At 35.3% G+C, this 20850-nt stretch overlaps 2 protein-coding genes across 2 annotated transcripts; both read left to right on the top strand.

The window, feature by feature from the left end:
- The first annotated feature begins 15472 nt into the window (after positions 1-15472).
- On the top strand, positions 15473-16105 carry LOC137394243 (uncharacterized). The gene has a single exon (XM_068080964.1). The coding sequence runs from the start codon at positions 15473-15475 to the stop codon at positions 16103-16105; it is 633 nt and encodes a 210-aa protein (XP_067937065.1).
- A 394-nt stretch (positions 16106-16499) lies between these two features.
- Positions 16500-19037, top strand: LOC137394244 (uncharacterized). The gene has a single exon (XM_068080965.1). The coding sequence runs from the start codon at positions 16500-16502 to the stop codon at positions 19035-19037; it is 2538 nt and encodes an 845-aa protein (XP_067937066.1).
- The last annotated feature ends 1813 nt before the right edge of the window (positions 19038-20850 follow it).

Genomic DNA, 20850 nt, shown 5'->3' on the forward strand with positions numbered 1-20850 from the left:
AGTCCATGTGTTGAAACTGTGAAGTTCATCAGAACACATGGTCCTAATCAAAATCAGTTTGACACAATTCTCAGTGATAATGTTATTCATGCTGACCTTCTATACCAAACTTATGTGTCATGGTTGAGCGGAACTGCAGTAAACCAGCACTTATTTTAGTTAAGACTGGAAAATGGACAGTTCCTCAGTAAGAAGGGATGTCAAGTAAAAGATCCTAAATGCAAGGAATACGTGGAGAATCCTGTCTCTATGGATGTTGTTACATAAAACTTGAGCCTACTTACTACCACATTAAAAGATTGTAACATAGTTGTCACTCACTATTATTGTTGCATAACTGTGTTTGATATGAAATTGTAACAGTAAGAGCCAGAGCTCTTTAACATAGCACATTTCTCATCAGAGCATCAGCTCATCACGGTACTAACTGAAATAAACATATAGACAGCATAACAAATTTGCTGCTAGTTTGAGCAGATGTTTTGGGTATTCAGGTAACTTGTGAACAAATTTAGATTCATTTTCTCACTATTTACTAGAAGGTCTTCTAATAAGCCAGCTGAGATTTGATTAAAGCTTGTTGGCTTGCAGTGTGGTTCAACTGTTAGGGATGAATTAGGGTATGTAGAATTAGATAGGTTTTACCAATACATACATGTATCTTATGCCAGATTAGACCAAATTAACAACCACTGTTATTCATCTTCGGGTGCACATATCTTTGCCATCACAGGCTCTCCATGATGAACAATAACAAAACAAATCTTTGTGAATGACTTTGTCCACCACCTTACTATTCAAGGATGGACACTGTGTACCAATGTCCTAACTATTAGTGCATTTAGATGTGCATTCCAAGTGCACTAGTTGCACTCAAAGAAGCTAACAGTTGCTTAGTTTTAGAAGCAAACAGCAGCAAGTAGATAGCAGGAATACAGTGAAAGAAAAAAAAAACTCTGATGACGAAAAGTTTATTAACACTCATGAATACAGACTGTTAAAATAGGATTAATATGGTTTCAAATAAAAGACAATAAATATTGTAGCGTATATTCTCAAACTCAATAGGTCCAGTCTAATACTTTGCCTTTCTGCAATCTCATTATTCTGGCACTGCTATAAATTTATGTGTTGTTTTTATATTTCAGTTATTCTATTTGAAATTATTTTTTATCAATTCAGTTTTTTACAAAGTATTTTTTCAAAGCTCGCACTTGAATTTGTTTGCTGTGGTGAGAGTGAAAAAAAGACAGTAAAATTAATTCGAAGAGAGTGAGAGAAAGACAATGAGAGACAGTTACGGAGAGAAAGATAGATATTGGGAGAGAGCGAGAAAAAGAGTGTGAGAGAGTGAAATACTGTGAGGGAGTGTAAGAATGAGAAACAGAATAAGAGAGTATAAGAGAGAGCAAATGATTATCAACATCTCTCAAACAAATCTATGTTGAAATGACCAATTTAACAATTTAATCCCTCAAAAAGAGTTCTGATAAGTACCTGTAGCTATTAGCATACCTTCCAGTATGCCCGAGTTACAGATTTTACAAACACTAAAACTTTAGATAACATACATGTATATACATAAAGCTTTGCTCTAATTTAATTTTAACACATTTAGTGAAGCCTACTGTTTGTCCCAGTAGGAAAAATAAAAATGAACTGCATCACCTAATTTCAACTGTACTATTTATATCCCCATCTCAAATAAATATGCCGATAGTTAATCTAATGATTGCTCATTTAAACATATGCTCAACATGTTTAGTTCAATTTTAAAACCACCTTCTACAAATACCTTGTTAATTTCTTACTTGTGTTTTAGATGATCCTGTTGCTAAAGGGATCAATGCAACCGCACTCATTAGGTTCACTCTAAAGTAAGATCAGGTCTCAGACAGTCCTAAGAGTTGGATTCAGCTGCAAGGTAAATATGTTGGATGAGGTGTTGTAATGAACGTGTACCGGTCAAGAAAGGTGCTCATTCAATGATTAGCCAATTTTTGATCTTTTGATTTCAGCTTTAATCTAAGCTAAACTTGATATTAATTGAGTTACTGTGAATAAAAAGTCTATTTAATGAATGTAACAAAAAGAAACAATAACTTGGCAGGGGGTGAAACAATTCAGTTTTTTTCTATCAATAGACTATCAGCATGTTTACTAATATTTCTAAGCTTTACATTCCTTGATATCAATTAACCAATTCATGTTAGCAAACATTGTGGGTAGCTGTGAGTACATCAGATAAAGTGTTGCAGTCAACACGTGCCTATTATAGTCAACTTGCTATATGTAAAAGCGTGGTCTTGTGGACTAGCTGTTCTAAGTGGGCTTATCAATGTATGCCAACAGAAATTTACAGTTTCTTGTTAACTTTATCTAGCAGCTCCTTGGCTAGTTTACAGGCCAACTCTTTCAAGTAAAAGCACACTTTTTGTGAAGACGCCATTCGCTTATATATTTTCATTCGCATAATTGACAGGAAGTGATAATATCTAATGAGCCAAACACAAGATATAAAATGCTAACATGTCAGTTATAATATTATAATAGTTACAGGCAGGAACAGTCTGAGATTGGGTATGTCAAATGAACAGATCAGTTGCCTAACAATTGCATGGATTGGCAAAAAGACAAAGCCGTTACAGAGTTAGTTAGCTGGATGACAGTGGTTGTTATTCCGCTGTTGATATCGATAGTTTCAATCAGTATGCAGCGGCAATGTAGGACAACCACATGAAACCATTCTATGTGTATTTGTTATAGATTATTATGTGGATTAGTAACTCAGTTGTATAATGAATCCTGGTTATGAAATTGTGAAATTGTAATTGTTTTGTGAATGATATGCCAAAATACTCATCCATATATAATTTTTCGTTTACAAAGTGTGTCCGCCGTCGTCTTCGTCGTCGTATGTGGATCTGTATGCATTCTGTCTATAGACATAGCTATAGTGCATGGTGATTATTTTACCAATGCGGATACGCGTTATGATGCCCCTGTTAAGAAACTTTTTCCTTAGGGATCAATTACGATGTCTGGGGTCAAGGCCAATCATTTTTGTGTGGACAATTATACCATCTCTGTGGGAAGCCTCGACGTTCTCTCTCCTTTCGGTCGGACAAAGCGCGATATCTCATTTATACATTTGTATCAGTATTGAGAAGTAATAGTAGTGGCATATTCAAAGTTTTGATGGATATCTTCTGGTGGAACAGTAACCTTTTTTAAATATTTCACTACCGTAGACGCTTTTATATGTTTTGTAGGGTAGACTGTCATATACGCATTTTTGTGACTATTACAGCAGTTGCTTATTAACTTAATTTTAATATTCATTGAGAATATAGCCAATGATCTTTAGGACTTTTATAGTATTGACAGTGTTGTTCTAACATTTCTCTATAAAATTAGCCTAAAATAACAAAGCAATTTTAAATTTTTGGTTGGGAGTTTCTAATTTACAAACAAACATTTTTTGTGTAGGTTTTTTGTAAATAACTCTCGAGTTAGAAAACAGATAATTGCTTACGTTGATAGCTAATACAGACATTATAGCTAATACAGATTCAGATTTTTTTGTGCTCACACAGATAATTGAAGTAGCAGCACTGACTCTGATGGTGGTGAAAGTAATAGTTTTGTAAGAGTAAGGAACATTGTAGAGGATCGTTCTAGCTTCGTAGTGATCGTAGTTTCACATAGCTTTAACCATGCACAAAGTATAGATATATTGAATTTTTGGCATAAGACTATTTGTTAATATGATAGCAAACTAAAATATATAACAAAAATAATCAAAATAGAATTTGAAGTTGAAAAAACTGTGTACATATCATAAAGCAGTCGGCAATTTTCGTTAAAATGGCTCGCAGTAGGCCGATAGGTAAATTTGTACATAGACAGTTGTAAAAGGCTTAAACACAATGTTCTATGCAAGAATCGTTATTATTAATTCAACATATTTAGGATTTGTATTTTGTTTTTTCAGTCCCTATTAATTGTATTATTACCAAATCATCTTTTATTGTAATCGTAGCAAAACCAACTTAATTTAGCTATCACTTGCTAATTATTTCACATTTACATCTGAACCTTTTTATAGTTGTGGTTTTTTGTAACTTATTTGACCTGCACAAGACATGCTTCTTATGATATAAAGTTTGAAAGTTAAAGTTGTTTGACGAAGTTTGAAAACCTTTGCAGTTGTTTTTATTTTCTCTGTTAATTTATATCAATTACACACAACACTTTTCTCATTATATGTAGTTTTAACGATAGAATTGCAAATGTTGTTTTATATTAAATACAAATAGATTTTCTGTCCAAAGACTTTTTTATTACCCTGGCGACAGTGTTACAGCAAGTCTCATTTATAGTAAACTGCTAAAAAAAAACCTACTTTTATCATAATCTAGTCTCTAGTCAACAAGTAATTGATAATTAAACGGCTGAAAGAATTATCTCCATCAAACAAGTGTACATCAGACAAGTCAATTATACAACTGAATAGCCAAACCAGACTTGTTGGATGATCTAATACGGCTTGCTATACATTTCTGAATTTGTACAAAATGAAGCAGATGTCTAGATAATATCTAAAAAAAGTCATCACTGTTTAAAATATAGTCAAAGTAAATACTCCTTCACTAGAGGGTAGTCAATGTGTGAGCGCACTAATGTCTCTCGTCTATCACAGATATGAGTTAGTCATAGAAAGTAAGCCTTTACTACAGGTGACAGATTAGTTACAGTTAGTTCAGTTGAATAAACATTAACAATGTGTTATGTTTAAGTAAGAATAAATCAAAGGTTTTGCATCATCCTTCACAGTTATTGAACAAATTGTAGGTCAACACACTTTTACCAAAGCGACATTGTCATACAATTGAAGAAGATACAGAGTACAGAGTTTACCTGATAAATAGACTCACTATAACTCAGTTTACTTTGCATGTTTTATTTTTTTGCTTCAATCTCTAAAGTTTCATTGAAATATCTGCTCCACTTTGAAAAAGTATAAACAACATATGTTGGAAATTACTTGAGTTTCAAAGTTGAATATTTGTTCGAATTTTTACAGGGAATTTGAAAAATGTGTATATTAAAACATCCATAAGTTTAGACTTGGTTGGGTTTATGTATCTCATACAACCAAATGGTTAAGTAAATGCATGCCACTAAATTAAAATCAAAGTTCAAACTTGGCATCAATAAAATAAATAACTTTTGTTATTTAGGTAAAACAAATTTTTGTAAGGTGTATTTGAGCAATTCAAAGGTCACAGATAAAGTAATAGAAATTATTAAAAAACCCTTGCAGCTACAGTTATCTTCAACTCGATAAACAAGTTACCGTACAATGTAGGTCCCATGTAGGGTAGTATTTTGCTAAAAAAAGGCTTAAAGACATCATGACATATCTAGTACAGTGATGTATGTGGTAACTAGTCAAGATAAACCAGTGTGATTGGTATGTAATCAGCAAGTTGCCATGTTCAGACTGTTTAACATTGGCGCTAATATAAAAGTCATCATTAAAAGACTCGATATAAAGGCAGTTATGACTACTTTTTGTTTTCTTTGTAATTTGCTGCTTTAGCCCACGCAGTTTCATGAAATAAACTGTGTGACTTAAAATACTATGAAGAGCGTATGTTAGAAATTACTCTGGAGTGCTGCGGTAAATATTTGTTAGAGTCTTATGCGGAGAGTTAAAAATTTGGTATGCTAGAACAACCATCGGCCAAGACTTGTTTTTGTTTATATAAGAAAACACAAGCTGGTGAAGTAAATACATGCTAATAAATTGGACCTAAAGTGAAAACTTTGTACTAATATCGATGAAAAATCTTTTGATAAGCGATTATTATTTAATTTCTTCTTCAAATTTCTTATAATATGTATTTGAATAATTCAAGGGTCACAGATGAAGTAATAGAGATTTCCACTGAAAAAATCACAGCTATGGTTAACTTAGCAATAATTGGCAACTTAGCAAATAGCAAAACGCAGCTGCGATATTGCGGATGCGAAGTTATGGGCTAGCTACAATTTCTGATGAAGAGTTTGTAAAATCATGAACAATACAGGCTTCAAAAGTTGTGTACCCTAAAGACCAAAGTTCCATGCCAATATTAGTCTAACGAGGAACAATGTGTCGCAGATGGGGTTACAAAACCTTCAATGTAATGTGAGCAGCTGACTGAAAGATAAAATCAAGTCATTTATTTAGATTTTTAACAGACTTAGAAGAAAGCACCAGTGTTAGAAATATTGCTCATGCGCTGTATTTATCAGAAATGTATGAAACGGTGACCATGAGCATGAGCTGTTTGAATTGGTGCCTGTGAAGGACATCTCAATCGCAGATGACCTGTTCAGTATTGTTTGTTAGAACAGTAAGTAAGGTGGGAGCAGAATAGTTTCTACCTTGAACGTGGCCAAAAAAAATGCATCATCAAAGGTCAGAAAAAAAACAGCCATTGTCACAAACTTTTGCAACAAAGTATAGCCCAAAATGGACAAGAGTTTGCGGCATACATTGTACTTTTCACCAGAAGATGTTATGTTACAAAGCACTACAACTAGACCATGTTGTGAGTGCATGTGTTGAAACTGTGAAGTTCATCAGAACACATGGTCCTAATCGAAATCAGTTTGACACATTTCTCAGTGATAATGTTATTCATGCTGACCTTCTATACCTTATGTGCTGTGGTTGAGCAGAAGTACAGTATACAAGCACTTCTTTTAGTTAAGACTGGAAATTGGACGGTTCCTCAGTAAGAAGGGATGTCAAGTAGAAGATCCTAATTGCAAGGAATACGTGGAGAATCTTGTTTTTATGGTTGTTGTTACATAACACTTGAGCCCACTTACTACCACATTAAAAAATTGTAACATAGTTGTCCCTCATTATTATTGTTGCATAACTGTGTTTGATATGAAATTGTAACTGTAAGAGCAGGAGCTCTTTAATATAGCACATTTCTCATCAGAGCATCAGCTCATTACAGTACTAACTGAAATAAACATATAGACAGCATAAAAAATTTGCTGCTAGTTTGAGCAGATGTTTTAGGTATTCAGTGAACTTGAGAACAAATTTAGATTCGTTCTCTCACTATTTACTTGAAGGTATTCTGATAAGCCAGCTGAGATTTGATTATTAAAGCTTGTTGGCTTGCAGTGTGGTTCAACTGTTAGGGATGAATTAGGGTATGTAGAATTAGATAGGTTTTACCAATACATACATGTATCTTATGCCAGATTAGACCAAATTAACAACCACTGTTATTCATCTTAGGGTGCCCTTATCTTTACCATCACAGGCTCTCCATGATGAACAATAACAAAACAAATCTTTGTGAATGACTTTGTCCACCACCTTACTATTCAAGGATGGACCCTGAGTACCAATGTCCTAACTATTAGTGCATTTAGATGTGCATTCCAAGTGCACTATAGTTGCACTCAAAGAAGCTAACAGTTGCTTAGTTTTAGGAGCAAACAGCAGCAAGTAGATAGCAGGAATACAGTGAAAGAAAGAAAAAAACTCTGATGACGAAAAGTTTATTAACACTCATGAATACAGACTGTTAAAATAGGATTAATATGGTTTCAAATAAAAGACAATAAATATTGTAGCGTATATTCTCAAACTCAATAGTTCCAGTCTAATACTTTGCTTTAATACAATCTCATTAGTCTGGCACTGCTATAAATTTATGTGTTATTTTTATATTTCAGTTATTCTATTTGAAATTATTTTTTATCAATTCAGAATTTTACAAAGTATTTTTTCAAAGCTCACACTTGAATTTGTTTGCTGTGGTGAGAGTGAAAAAAGGCAGTAAAAACAATTCGGACAGAGTGAGAGAAAGACAATGAGAGACAGTTAGAGAGAGAGAGCAAGAGAGATATTGGGAGAGAGCGGTAAAAAGAGTGTGAGTGAGTGAAATACTGTGAGGGAGCGTAAGAATAAGAGACAGAGTAAAAAGAGTATAAGAGAGAGCAAAAGATTATCAACATCTCTCAAACAAATCTATATTGAAACAACCAATTTAACAATTTAATCCCTCAAAAAGAGTTCTGATAAGTACCTGAAGCTATTAGCATACCTTCCAGTATGCCCGAGTTACAGATTTTACAAACACTAAAACTTTAGATGACATACATTTATATACATATAGCTTTGCTCTAATTTAATTTTAACACATTTAGTGAAGCCTGCTGTTTGTCTCAGTAGAAATACTAAAGATGAACTGCATCACCTAATTTCAACGGTACTATTCTAATCACCATCTTAAATAAATGTGCCTCTAGTTAATCTAATGATTGCTCATTTAAACGTTTGCTCAACATGTTTAGTTCAATTTTAAAACCACCTTCTACAAATACCTTGTTAACTTCTTACTTGGGTTTTAGATGATCCTGTTGCTAAAGAGATCAATGCAATCATACTCATTAGGTTCACTCTAAAGTAAGATGGGTCTCAGAAAGTCCTAAGAGTTAGATCCTGCCGCGAGGTAAATAATTTGGATGAGGTGTTGTAATGAACGTGTACCGGTCAAGAGAGGTGCTCATTCAATGATTAGCCAATTTTTGATCTTTTGATTTCAGCTTTAATCTAAGCTAAACTTGATATTAATTGAGTTACTGTGAATAAAAAGTCTATTTAATGAATGTAACAAAAAGAAACAATAACTTGGCAAGGGGTGAAACAATTCAGTTTTTTTCTATCAATAGACTATCAGCATGTTTACTAATATTTCTAAGCTTTACATTCCTTGATATCAATTAACCAATTCATGTTAGCAAACATTGTGGGTAGCTGTGAGTACATCAGATAAAGTGTTGCAGTCAACACGTGCCTATTATAGTCAACTTGCTATATGTAAAAGCGTGGTCTTGTGGACTAGCTGTTCTAAGTGGGCTTATCAATGTATGCCAACAGAAATTTACAGTTTCTTGTTAACTTTATTTAGCAGCCCCTTGGCTAGTTTACAGGCCAACTCTCTCAAGTAAAAGCACACTTATTGTAAAGACGCCATTTGCTTATATATTTTCATTCGCATAATTGACAGGAAGTGATAATATCTAATGAGCTAAACACAGGATATAAAATGCTAACACGTCAGATATAATATCATAATAATTGTGTTACAGGCAGGAACATTCAGAGATCGCATGTGTCAAACGGAACAGATCAGTTGCCTAACAATAGCATGGATTGGCAAAAAAACAAAGCCCTTACAGAGTTAGTCAGCTGGATGACAGTGATTATTACGCTGTTTATATCAATAGTGTCAATCAGTATGCAGCGGCAATGTAGGACAACCACATGAAACCATTCTATGTGAACTTGTTATAGATTATTATGTGGATTAGTAACTGAGTTGTATAATTAATCCTGGTTATGAAATTGTGAAATTGTAATTGATGTGTGAATGATATGCCAAAATACTCATCCATATATTTTCTTTTTCAAAATATATCTGTCATTGTCGTCGTATGTGGATCTGCACGCATTCTGGCTATAAATATAGCCAGAAGCTAGTGAAAACACAAGCTGGTGGAGTAAATACATGCTAACAAATTGGACCTAAAGTGAAAACTTTGTACTAATATTGATGAAAAATCTTTTGATAAGCGATTATTATTTAATTTCTTCTTCAAATTTCTTATAATATGTATTTGAATAATTCAAGGGTCACAGATGAAGTAATAGAGATTTCCACTGAAAAAATCACAGCTATGGTTAACTTAGCAATAATTGGCAACTTAACAAATAGCAAAACGCGGCTGCGATATTGCGGATGCGAAGTTATGGGCTAGCTACAATTTCTGATGAGGAGTTTGTAAAATCATGAACAATACAGGCTTCAAAAGTTGCGTACCTTAAAGACCAAAGTTCCTATGCCAATATTAGTCTAACGAGGAACAATGTGTCGCAAATGGGGTTACAAAACCTTCGAAGTAATGTGAGCAGCTGACTGAAAGATAAAATCAAGTCATTTATTTAGATTTTTAACAGACTTAGAAGAAAGCACCAGTGTCAGAAATATTGCTCATAGGCTGTATTTATCAGAAATGTATGAAACAGTGACCATGAGCATGAGCTGTTTGAATTGGTGCCTGTGAAGGACACCTCAATCGCAGATGACCTGTTCAGTACTTTTTTGTTGGAGCAGTAAATATGGTGGGAGCAGAATAGTTTCTAGCTTGAACCTGGCCAAAAGAAGTGCATCATCAAAAGTCAGGAAAAAAACAGCTGTTGTCACAAACTTTTGCAACAAAGTATAGCCCAAAATAGACAAGAGTTTGGGGCATTCATTGTATTTTACACCAGAAGATGTTATGTTACAAAGCACTACAACTAGACCATGTTATGAGTCCATGTGTTGAAACTGTGAAGTTCATCAGAACACATGGTCCTAATCAAAATCAGTTTGACACAATTCTCAGTGATAATGTTATTCATGCTGACCTTCTATACCAAACTTATGTGTCATGGTTGAGCGGAACTGCAGTAAACCAGCACTTATTTTAGTTAAGACTGGAAAATGGACAGTTCCTCAGTAAGAAGGGATGTCAAGTAAAAGATCCTAAATGCAAGGAATACGTGGATAATCCTGTCTCTATGGTTGTTGTTACATAAAACTTGAGCCTACTTACTACCACATTAAAAGATTGTAACATAGTTGTCACTCACTATTATTGTTGCATAACTGTGTTTGATATGAAATTGTAACAGTAAGAGCCGGAGCTCTTTAACATAGCACATTTCTCATCAGAGCATCAGCTCATCACGGTACTAACTGAAATAAACATATAGACAGCATAACAAATTTGCTGCTAGTTTGAGCAGATGTTTTAGGTATTCAGTGAGCTTGTGAACAAATTTAGATTCATTTTCTCACTATTTACTAGAAGGTCTTCTAATAAGCCAGCTGAGATTTAATTAAAGCTTGTTGCCGTGCAGTGTGGTTCAACTGTTAGAGATGAATTAGGGTATGTAGAATTAGATATGTTTTACCAATACATACATGTATCTTATGCCAGATTAGACCAAATTAACAACCACTGTTATTCATCTTAGGGTGCACATATCTTTGCCATCACAGGCTCTCCATGATAAACAATAACAAAACAAATCTTTGTGAATGACTTTGTTCACCACCTTACTATTCAAGGATGGACACTGAGTACCAATGTCCTAACTATTAGTGCATTTAGACGTGCATTCCAAGTGCACTAGTTGCACTCAAAGAAGCTAACAGTTGCTTAGTTTTAGAAGCAAACAGCAGCAAGTAGATAGCAGGAATACAGTGAAAGAAAAAAAAACTCTGATGACGAAAAGTTTATTAACACTCCTGAATACAGACTGTTAAAATAGGATTAATATGGTTTCAAATAAAAGACAATAAATATTGTAGCGTATATTCTCAAACTCAATAGGTCCAGTCTAATACTTTGCCTTAATGCAATCTCATTATTCTGGCACTGCTATAAATTTATGTGTTGTTTTTTTATTTCAGTTATTCTATTTGAAATTATTTTTTATCAACTCAGTATTTTACAAAGTATATTTTCAAAGCTCACACTTGAATTTGTTTGCTGTGGTGAGAGTGAAAAAAGGCAGTAAAACAATTCAGAGAGAGTGAGAGAAAGACAATGAGAGACAGTTATGGAGAGAAAGAGAGATATTGGGAGAGAGCGAGAAAAAGAGTGTGAGAAAGTGAAATACTGTGAGGGAGTGTAAGAATGAGAGACAGAGTAAGAAAGTATAAGAGAGAGCAAAAGATTATCAACATCTCTCAAACAAATCTATATTGAAATGACCAATTTAACATTTTAATCCCTCAAAAGAGTTTTGATAAATACCTGTAGCTATTAGCATACCTTCCAGTATGCCCGAGTTACAGATTTTACAAACACTAAAATTTTTGATAACATACATTTATATACATATAGCTTTGCTTTAATTTAATTTTAACACATTTAGTGAAGCCTACTGTTTGTCTCAGTAGAAAAACTAAAAATGAACTGCATCACCTAATTTCAACTGTACTATTCTTATCACCATCTTAAATAAATATGTCGATAGGTAATCTAATGATTGCTCAATTAAACATATGCTCAACATGTTTAGTTCAATTTTAAAACCACCTTCTACAAATACATTGTTAATTTCTTACTTGTGCTTTAGATGATCATGTTGCTAAAGAGGTCAATGCAATCACACTCATTAGGTTCACTCTAAAGTAAGATCGGATCTCAGACAATCCTAAGAGTTAGATCCAGCCGCAAGGTAAATACTTTAGATGAGGTGTTGTAGGTGAACGTGTACCAGTCAAGAGAGGTGCTCATTCAATAGCTAGCTAGTTTTTGATCTTTTGATTTCAGCTTTAATCTAAGTTAAACTCGATATTAATTGAGTTGTTGTGAATAAAAAGTCTATTTATTGAATGTAACAAAAAGAAACAATAGCCCAGCAGGAGGGGAAACAATTCAGTTTTTTCTATCAATAGGCTATCATCCTGTTTACAAATATTTCTAAGCTTTACATACCTTGATATCGATTAACCAATTCATGTTAGCAAACATTGCGTGTAACTGTGATTACAACATATAAGGTGTTGCAGTCAACACGTACCTGTTATAGTCAGTTTGCTATATGTAAAAGCGTGGTCCCGTAGACTAGCTGTTCTAAGTGAGCTTATCAATATATGCCAACAGGAATTTACAGTTTCTTATTGACTTTATTTAGCAGCTCCTTGGCTAGTTTACAGGCCAACTCTTTCAAGTAAAAGCACACTTATTGTCAAGACGCCATTCGCTTATATATTTTCATTCGCATAATTGACAGGAAGTTAAAGTTTGGAGTTAAAGTTGTTTGACAAAGTTTGGAAACCTTTACAGTTGTTTATATTTCCTCTGGTAATTTATATCAATTACACAAAACAATTTTTTATGATAGGGAGTTTTAAAGTTAGAATAATTTGCAAATGTTGTTTAATGTTAAATGCAAATAAAATTTCTGTCCAAAGACTTTTGTATTACCCGGGCGACAGTGTTACAGCGGTTGACTTGATGTTACAGCAAGTCCCATTTATAGTAAACTGCTAAAAAGAAGCCCACTCTTATCATAATCTGGTCTCTAGTCAACAAGTAATTGAGAATTAAACAGCTGAAAAAATTATCTACATCAAACAAGTGTACATCAGACAAGTCAATTATACAATTGAATAGCCAAACCACATTTGTTGGATGATCTAATATGGCCTGCTATACACTTCTGAGTTTGTAAAAAGTGAGAAGGGGTTCTAGATAATATCTAAAAAAGTTGTCATTGTTTAAGATAAAGTCAAAGTACATACTCCTTCTGTTCACTAGAGGGTAGTCAATGTGTGAGCGCACTTACATCTCTCGTCTATCACAGATATGAGTTAGTCGTGGAAAGTAAGCCTTTACGACAGGTGACAGGTTAGTTACAGTTAGTTCAGTTTAATAAGCATTAACAAAGTGTTATATCTAAGTCTGCATCATCTTTTACGGTTATTGAACAAATTGTAGGTCAACACACTTTCACCAAAACGACATTGTCATACAATTGAAGAAAATACAGAGTACAGAGTTTATCTAATAAATAGACTCACTATAACTCAGTTTACTTAGCATGTTTTTTTTGCTTCAATCTCTGAAGCTTCACTGAAAAATCTGCTCTACTTTAAAAAAAGTATAAACAACATATGTTGGAAATTACTTGAGTTTGAAAGTTGAATAGTTGTTCCAATTTTTACAGGAAATTTGAAAAATTTTGTGTATTTGTGTATATTAAAACATCCATGAGTTTAGACTTGGTTGGGTTTATGTATCTCACACAACAAACTGGTCAAGTAAATGCATGCCACTAAATTAGAGTCAAAGTTCAAACTTGGCATCAATAAAATGAATAACTTTTGTTAAATAGTTTAAAAAAAATTTCTTGTAAGATGTATTTGAGCAATTCAAAGGTCACAGATAAAGTATTAGAAATTATTAATAAACCCTTGCAGCTACATCTTCAACTCGATTAACAAGTTACAATCTAGGTCCCATGTAGGGTAGGATTTTGCTAAAAAAGGATTAAAAGCGTAATGACATATCTAGTACCGTGATGTATGTAGTAACTAATGGATATAAACCAGTGTGCTTGCTATGTAATCAGCAAGTTGCCATGTTCAGACTGTTTAAAATTTGGCGCTAATATAAAAGTCATCATTAGAAAACTCGATATAAAGGCAGTTATGACTACTTTTTCTTTTCTTTGTAATTTGCTGCTTTAGCCCACGCAGTTTCATGAAATAAACTGCGTGACTTAAAATACTATGAACAGCGTATGTTAGAAATTACTCCGAATTGCTGCGGTAAACATTTCTTAGAGTCTTACGCGGAGGGTTAAAAATTTGGTATGCTAGAACAACCATCAGCTAAGACTTGTTTTTGTTTATATAGGAAAACACAAGCTGGTGAAGTGAATACATGCAAATAAATTGGACCTGAAGTAAAAACTTTGTACTAATATTGATGAAAAATCTTTTGATAAGTGATTAATATTTAATTTCTTTTTCAAATTTCTTATAATATGTATTTGAATAATTCAAGGGTCACAGATGAAGTAATAGAGATTTCTACTGAAAAAATCACAGCTATGGTTCACTTAGCAATAATTGGCAACTTAGCAAATAGCAATACACGGCTGCGATATTGCGGATGCGAATTTATGGGCTAGCTACAATTTCTGATGAGGAGTTTGTAAAATCATGAACAATACAGGCTTCAAAAGTTGCGTACCTTAAAGACCAAAGTTCCTGTGCCAATATTAGTCTAACGAAGAACAATGTGTCGCAGCTGGGGTTACAAAACCTTCGAAGTAATGTGAGCAGCTGACTGAAAGACAAAATCAAGTCATTTATTTAGATTTTTAACAGACTTAGAAGAAAGCACCAGTGTCAGAAATATTGCTCATATGCTGTATTCATCAGAAATGTATGAAACAGTGACCATGACCATGAGCTGTTTGAATTGGTGCCTGTGAAGGACACCTCAATCGCAGATGACCTGTTCAGTATTTTTTTTTGGAGCAGTGAATAAAGTGGGAGCAGAATAGTTTCTACCTTGAATCTGGCCAAAAGAAGTGCATCATCAAAAGTCAGGAAAAAAAAACAGCTGCTGTCACAAACCTTTGCAACAAAGTATAGCCCAAAATAGACAAGAGTTTGAGGCATTCACTGTATTTTACACCAGAAGATTGTAGTTTGCATCGTATTATGTAATGTATTATGTAACACCCTCTTTGTCATGTACCTAGAACTAATCCCTCAAGCCTGCATTGATGAAAATACATGCATAGTGTCAAGGTGTACATTTTGTGATTGCTCTAATAAACCACAAGCTATTTCGGCTCTAAACTACACTAGAAATGTCAGTGAAGGTATCCGAGCTTATCAAAACATATGAGGATGGTAAAAGCGGTGACTTCAGTGTCTGGGTGGACAAGCTAGAGTTAGTGGCCAAGCTTCAAAAAGTGGATGATCTCACAACCTTCTTACCAACATTCTTGTCAGGAGCAGCATTTGCCATGTATAAACATTTAGAAGATGATATTAAGGAAGACTACCCTAAACTAAAGGCAGCTGTGTTGACAGCTTTTAGTGTAGACAGGTTCAGTGCTTATATTCAGCTGCAAAATCGAGCTTTAAGAGATGGTGAAGCTGTAGATGTATATCTGGCAGATCTCAAACGTTTAACAACTTTGATGGGACAATCAGAACCTGACTCGTTGCTTAAATGTGCATTCATGACAGGATTACCTACAGAAGTGGCTACACAACTAAAATCTATTGCTTCTGTAGAAGACATGGGTCTCTCGGAGTTAGTGAACAGGGCCCGCATGATGATAACTGCAGAAAATGGCGAAACGACCTCGTGTACTGCTGGGAAAAGGAGGCAGCATTGGCAGCGCCGTGAGGTCAGGTGCTACCGGTGTAATAAACTTGGTCACATCCAGAAAAACTGTTTTCAGATGCAGGGAAATGCCAGTGGGGAAGTGTAAGCACCGGCTCTTCCCCCAATGTAAAAAACTCGGTGCTACCATCTGTTTATGTATTGGTAAAAGGCACAAAGATAAAAGCGTTGGTGGATAGCAGTTGTGAGCAATCGATTATACAACAACAGTGGGCACAGCAGTTAGGATTGCTACCGAAAGGTCCTCAGCGACAAATAATGATGTTAAATAGACATATCACTACATGCAAGGGTGAGACAACTCTTGACATAGAACTGGATCCCTCTTGTAAAATTACAGTTCAGTGTATGATTGCTCCGAAGCTAGTAAGTGGTTGCCAGATGATACTGGGAATGGATGGCATTGCAAAGCTAGGCGGGGTATCTATAGATAAAATAGAGGTGTACTCTTTGGAGCAAGACAGTTAAGAACAGTTAGCGTGATGCTACGTAACAAAGCTAGTCCTGTCAGTCATAATCATGACCAGCAGCCGCCGATAGTTATAGATGATAGAGACTTTAAAGCACAATTTGATGGTCACAAGTGGACAGTTGCTTGGAAGTGGTTAAGTAGAGAGCCTATATTGTCCAATACATGTGGAGAATACGCTATAAATGATGCCGTCAGAGAAGAATATGAAAAACAGGTTGTGCAATGGATAGAAAACGGATGGCTGCAGCCACACCGAGAAGCGCTTCATGGACCTGTAACTGGCATTATTCCATTGTTGGCAGCTACACAACCTAATAAAGAGACAAAGGTACAACCTGTAATGGATTATAGCAGAGAACTGAATGGGTATGTTAGCAGTCATCCTGGTTTGGACACCGCAGTATGCCAAGACAAACCCCGCAAGTGGCGTAAGTTAGGCAGTGATGCTTGCATGTTAGACTTAAAGAAAGCATATTTACAACTGCATGTTGATGGTAGTTTGCAGAGATTTCAAGCTGTTATGTTCCATGGAACATTGTATGTCATGACTAGACTAGGTTTTGGTCTCAATGCAGCGCCAAAGATTATGTCAAAAATACTGTCAACAGTGTTGTCACTTGATCCTACGGTTGCTGCTGGTACTGATCATTATATTGATGATATTTTAGTAAACAAGTCAGTAGTGCCAGTCGAAGTTGTGCGCAGCCATTTGTTAAAGTTTGGTCTAGTCACAAAAGAGCCTGTCGATTTACGTGAAGCGCGTGTTCTAGGGCTTCGCGCGACAATCAGTAAAAAAGGTATATGTACATGGCAACGTGACTCAGCTGTGCCAACAGTAGAAAGCATTCGTACAAAAAGAGATTTGTTTTCTGTGTGTGGTAAACTGATTGGTCACTACCCAGTAGCTGGCTGGCTACGAGTCGCATGCAGCTACATGAAGCGGTGTGCTGCTGATGGCAAGTGGGATGATGCAATAGCAAATGAAGTGCTGCAGATGTTAGATGAAACACTAAATAGGGTAACAAGACATGACCCAGTGCAAGGCAAATGGTCTGTGAATAGAGATGAGTGTTGCAAGGTCTGGTGTGATGCGAGCTCTATAGCTATTGGTGTGTGCATAGAAATGGAAGGTAGCATTGTAAGATGCATGTATGATGCATTGGAAGATGCATCATGGCTAAGGAAAATTGATGACAGTATGCATGTAAATGTAGCTGAACTTGAAGCCGTACTTAAAGGATTAAATCTTGCAATAAAGTGGGGAGTAAAACAAGCTACGATTGTCACTGACTCATTATCAGTGTATAACTGGGTTAATTCCATTATCACAGAAAGCCATCGCCCCAAAGTCAGTGGATTTTCAGAAATGATAGTCAAAAGGCGGCTTGGGGTTATTGCGCAATTGGTAGAAGAATATGGCATCACTCTACAAATGTCCTTGGTCAAGTCAGCGGACAATCATGCTGATGTTTTAACGAGGGTGAACAAAAAGTGGCTGAAACTATTAGTATCATGTGTGGGCGTAGCAGAGGAGGAAGTTTCAAGTATTGATGAAGAAATATATAACATGCATCAAGTTCACCATTTAGGAGTTGACAAGATGAGTTACTTAGCTAATCAGAGGTTTGGTGACAGAGCCTCAAAAGATGTAATTGAAAGGGTTGTGAAAGAGTGTCAAATCTGCAAACAAATTGATCCTTCACCTGTGAGATGGGAGAGAGGAAATTTGGAAGTCGAAAAGGTGTGGCATAGACTTGCTGTTGACATCACACATGTGGGCCGAATACCTTATTTGACCATCTTGGATTGCGGCCTTAGCAGATTTGCAATATGGTTAAAACTGAGAGATGAGACAGCCAACTCTGCAATAGCACAGTTGGTACGCATATTTGAGGAGCGGGGTCCCCCACAAGAGTTGCTTTCTGACAACGGTCCATGCTTCAAAAGCGCACAGTTGTCTAGCATCCTAAAAACATGGAATGTAAATCATTTGTTAAGTTGCACTTACAGGCCATCTGGTAATGGCATTGTCGAACGTAACCATTGGACAATTAAAAGAATGGCTGCGCGTTCAGGAAACGAGGTTAACAGAATGGTGTTTTGGTACAACAATACCCCAAACAGGCGAGGTATTGTACCTTCGCAAATGCTATACTCCTACGCAGTAAGAAATCCTGATGTTGTTGCAGAGCCACAAAGATTTTCACGTGGAGAGTTAAGAAACCCGTACAAAATTGGTGACACAGTATATGTTAAGCCAGTGCATGCTAAATGTACTACTGTATGGGCAAAAGGAACAGTAACTGCGTTGGTATCTGATGTAGTCTTAGAGGTTGATGGCACAAACAGGCACATTTCAGAAATACGGTTAGCTGATTGTAATGGCGAGGATACGGGCAGTGATAGGGTGTCAAGTGACAATGCTGTGGAAGTTGAATTTGATTTTGATAATCTCAACATCTGTAAAAATGACAATAGTTCCGCAGACTCAGATACTGAGAGTGACAGTGATCACTCTGAAGTGATCACACTTACTCACTCACAGTGAATAAGGTGGGAGCAGAATAGTTTCTACCTTGAATCTGGCCAAAAGAAGTGCATCATCAAAAGTCAGGAAAAAAACAGCCGTTGTCACAAACCTTTGCAACAAAATATAGCCCAAAATAGACTAGAGTTTGGGGCATTCATTGTATTTTACACCAGAAGATGTTATGTTACAAATCACTACAACTAGACTATGTTGTGAGTGCATGTGTTGAAACTGTGAAGTTCATCAGAACACATGGTCCTAATCAAAATCAGTTTGACACAATTCTCAGTGATAATGTTATTCATGCTGACCTTCTATACCAAACTTATGTGCTGTGGTTGAGCAGAAGTACAGTATTCAAGCACTTATTTTAGCTAAGACTGGAAAATGGACAGTTCTTCGAAAAGAAGGGATCTCAAGTAAAAGATCCTAAATGAAAGGAATAGGTGGAGAATCCTGTCTCTATGGATGTTGTTACATAATACTTCAGCCAACTTACTACCACATTAAAAGATTGTAACATAGTTGTCACTCACTATTATTGTTGCATAACTGTGTTTGATATGAAATTGTAACAGTAAGAGCCGGAGCTCTTTAACATAGCACATTTCTCATCAGAGCATCAGCTCATCACGGTACTAACTGAAATAAACATATAGACAGCATAACAAATTTACTGCTAGTTTGAGCAAATGTTTTAGGTATTCAGTGAACTCGAGAACAAATTTAGATTCATTCTCTCACTATTTACTAAAAGGTCTTCTGATAAGCCAGCTGAGATTTGATTAAAGCTGGTTGGCTTGCAGTGTAGTTCAACTGTTAGGGATGAATTAGGGTAGGTAGAATTAGATAGGTTTTACCAATACATACATGTATCTTATGCCAGATTAGACCAAATTAACAACCACTGTTATTCATCTTAGGGTGCACTTATCTTTGCCATCATGGGCTCTCCATGATGAACAATAACAAAACAAATCTTTGTGAATGACTTTGTTCACCGCCCTACTATTCAAAGATGGACACTGAGTACCAATGTCCTAACTATTAGTGCATTTAGATGTGCATTCCAAGTGCACTAGTTGCACTCAAAGAAGCTAAAAGTTGCTTAGTTTTAGAAGCAAACAGCAGCAAGTAGATAGCAGGAATACAGTGAAAGAAAAAAAAACTCTGTTGACGAAAAGTTTATTAACACTCCTGAATACAGACTGTTAAAATAGGATTAATATGGTTTCAAATAAAAGACAATAAATATTGTAGCGTATATTCTCAAACTCAATAGGTCCAGTCTAATACTTTGCTTTAATGCAATCTCATTAGTCTGACACCGCCTCAAATTTATGTGTTATTTTTATAATTCAGTTATTCTATTTGAAATTATTTTTTTATCAATTCAGTATTTTACAAGGTATTTTTTCAAAGCTCGCACTTGAATTTGTTTGCTGTGGTGAGAGTGAAAAAAGGCAGTAAAAACAATTCGGAGAGAGTGAGAGAAAAACAATGAGAGACAGTTAGAGAGGGAGCAAGAGAGATATTGGGAGAGAGCGACAAAAAGAGTGTGAGAGAGTGAAATATTGTGAGGGAGTGTAAGAATAAGAGACAGAGTAAGAGAGTATAAGAGAGAGCAAAAGATTATCAACATCTCTCAAACAAATCTATATTGAAATGACCAATTTAACATTTTAATCCCTCAAAAGAGTTTTAATAAATACCTGAAGCTATTAGCATACCTTCCAGTATGCCCGAGTTACAGATTTTAAAAATACTAAAACTTTAGATAAAATACATTTATATACATATAGCTTTGCTTTAATTAAATTTTAACACATTT

This window comes from Watersipora subatra, chromosome 4, assembly GCF_963576615.1.
Source record: "Watersipora subatra chromosome 4, tzWatSuba1.1, whole genome shotgun sequence".
Lineage (NCBI taxonomy): Eukaryota > Metazoa > Bryozoa > Gymnolaemata > Cheilostomatida > Watersiporidae > Watersipora > Watersipora subatra.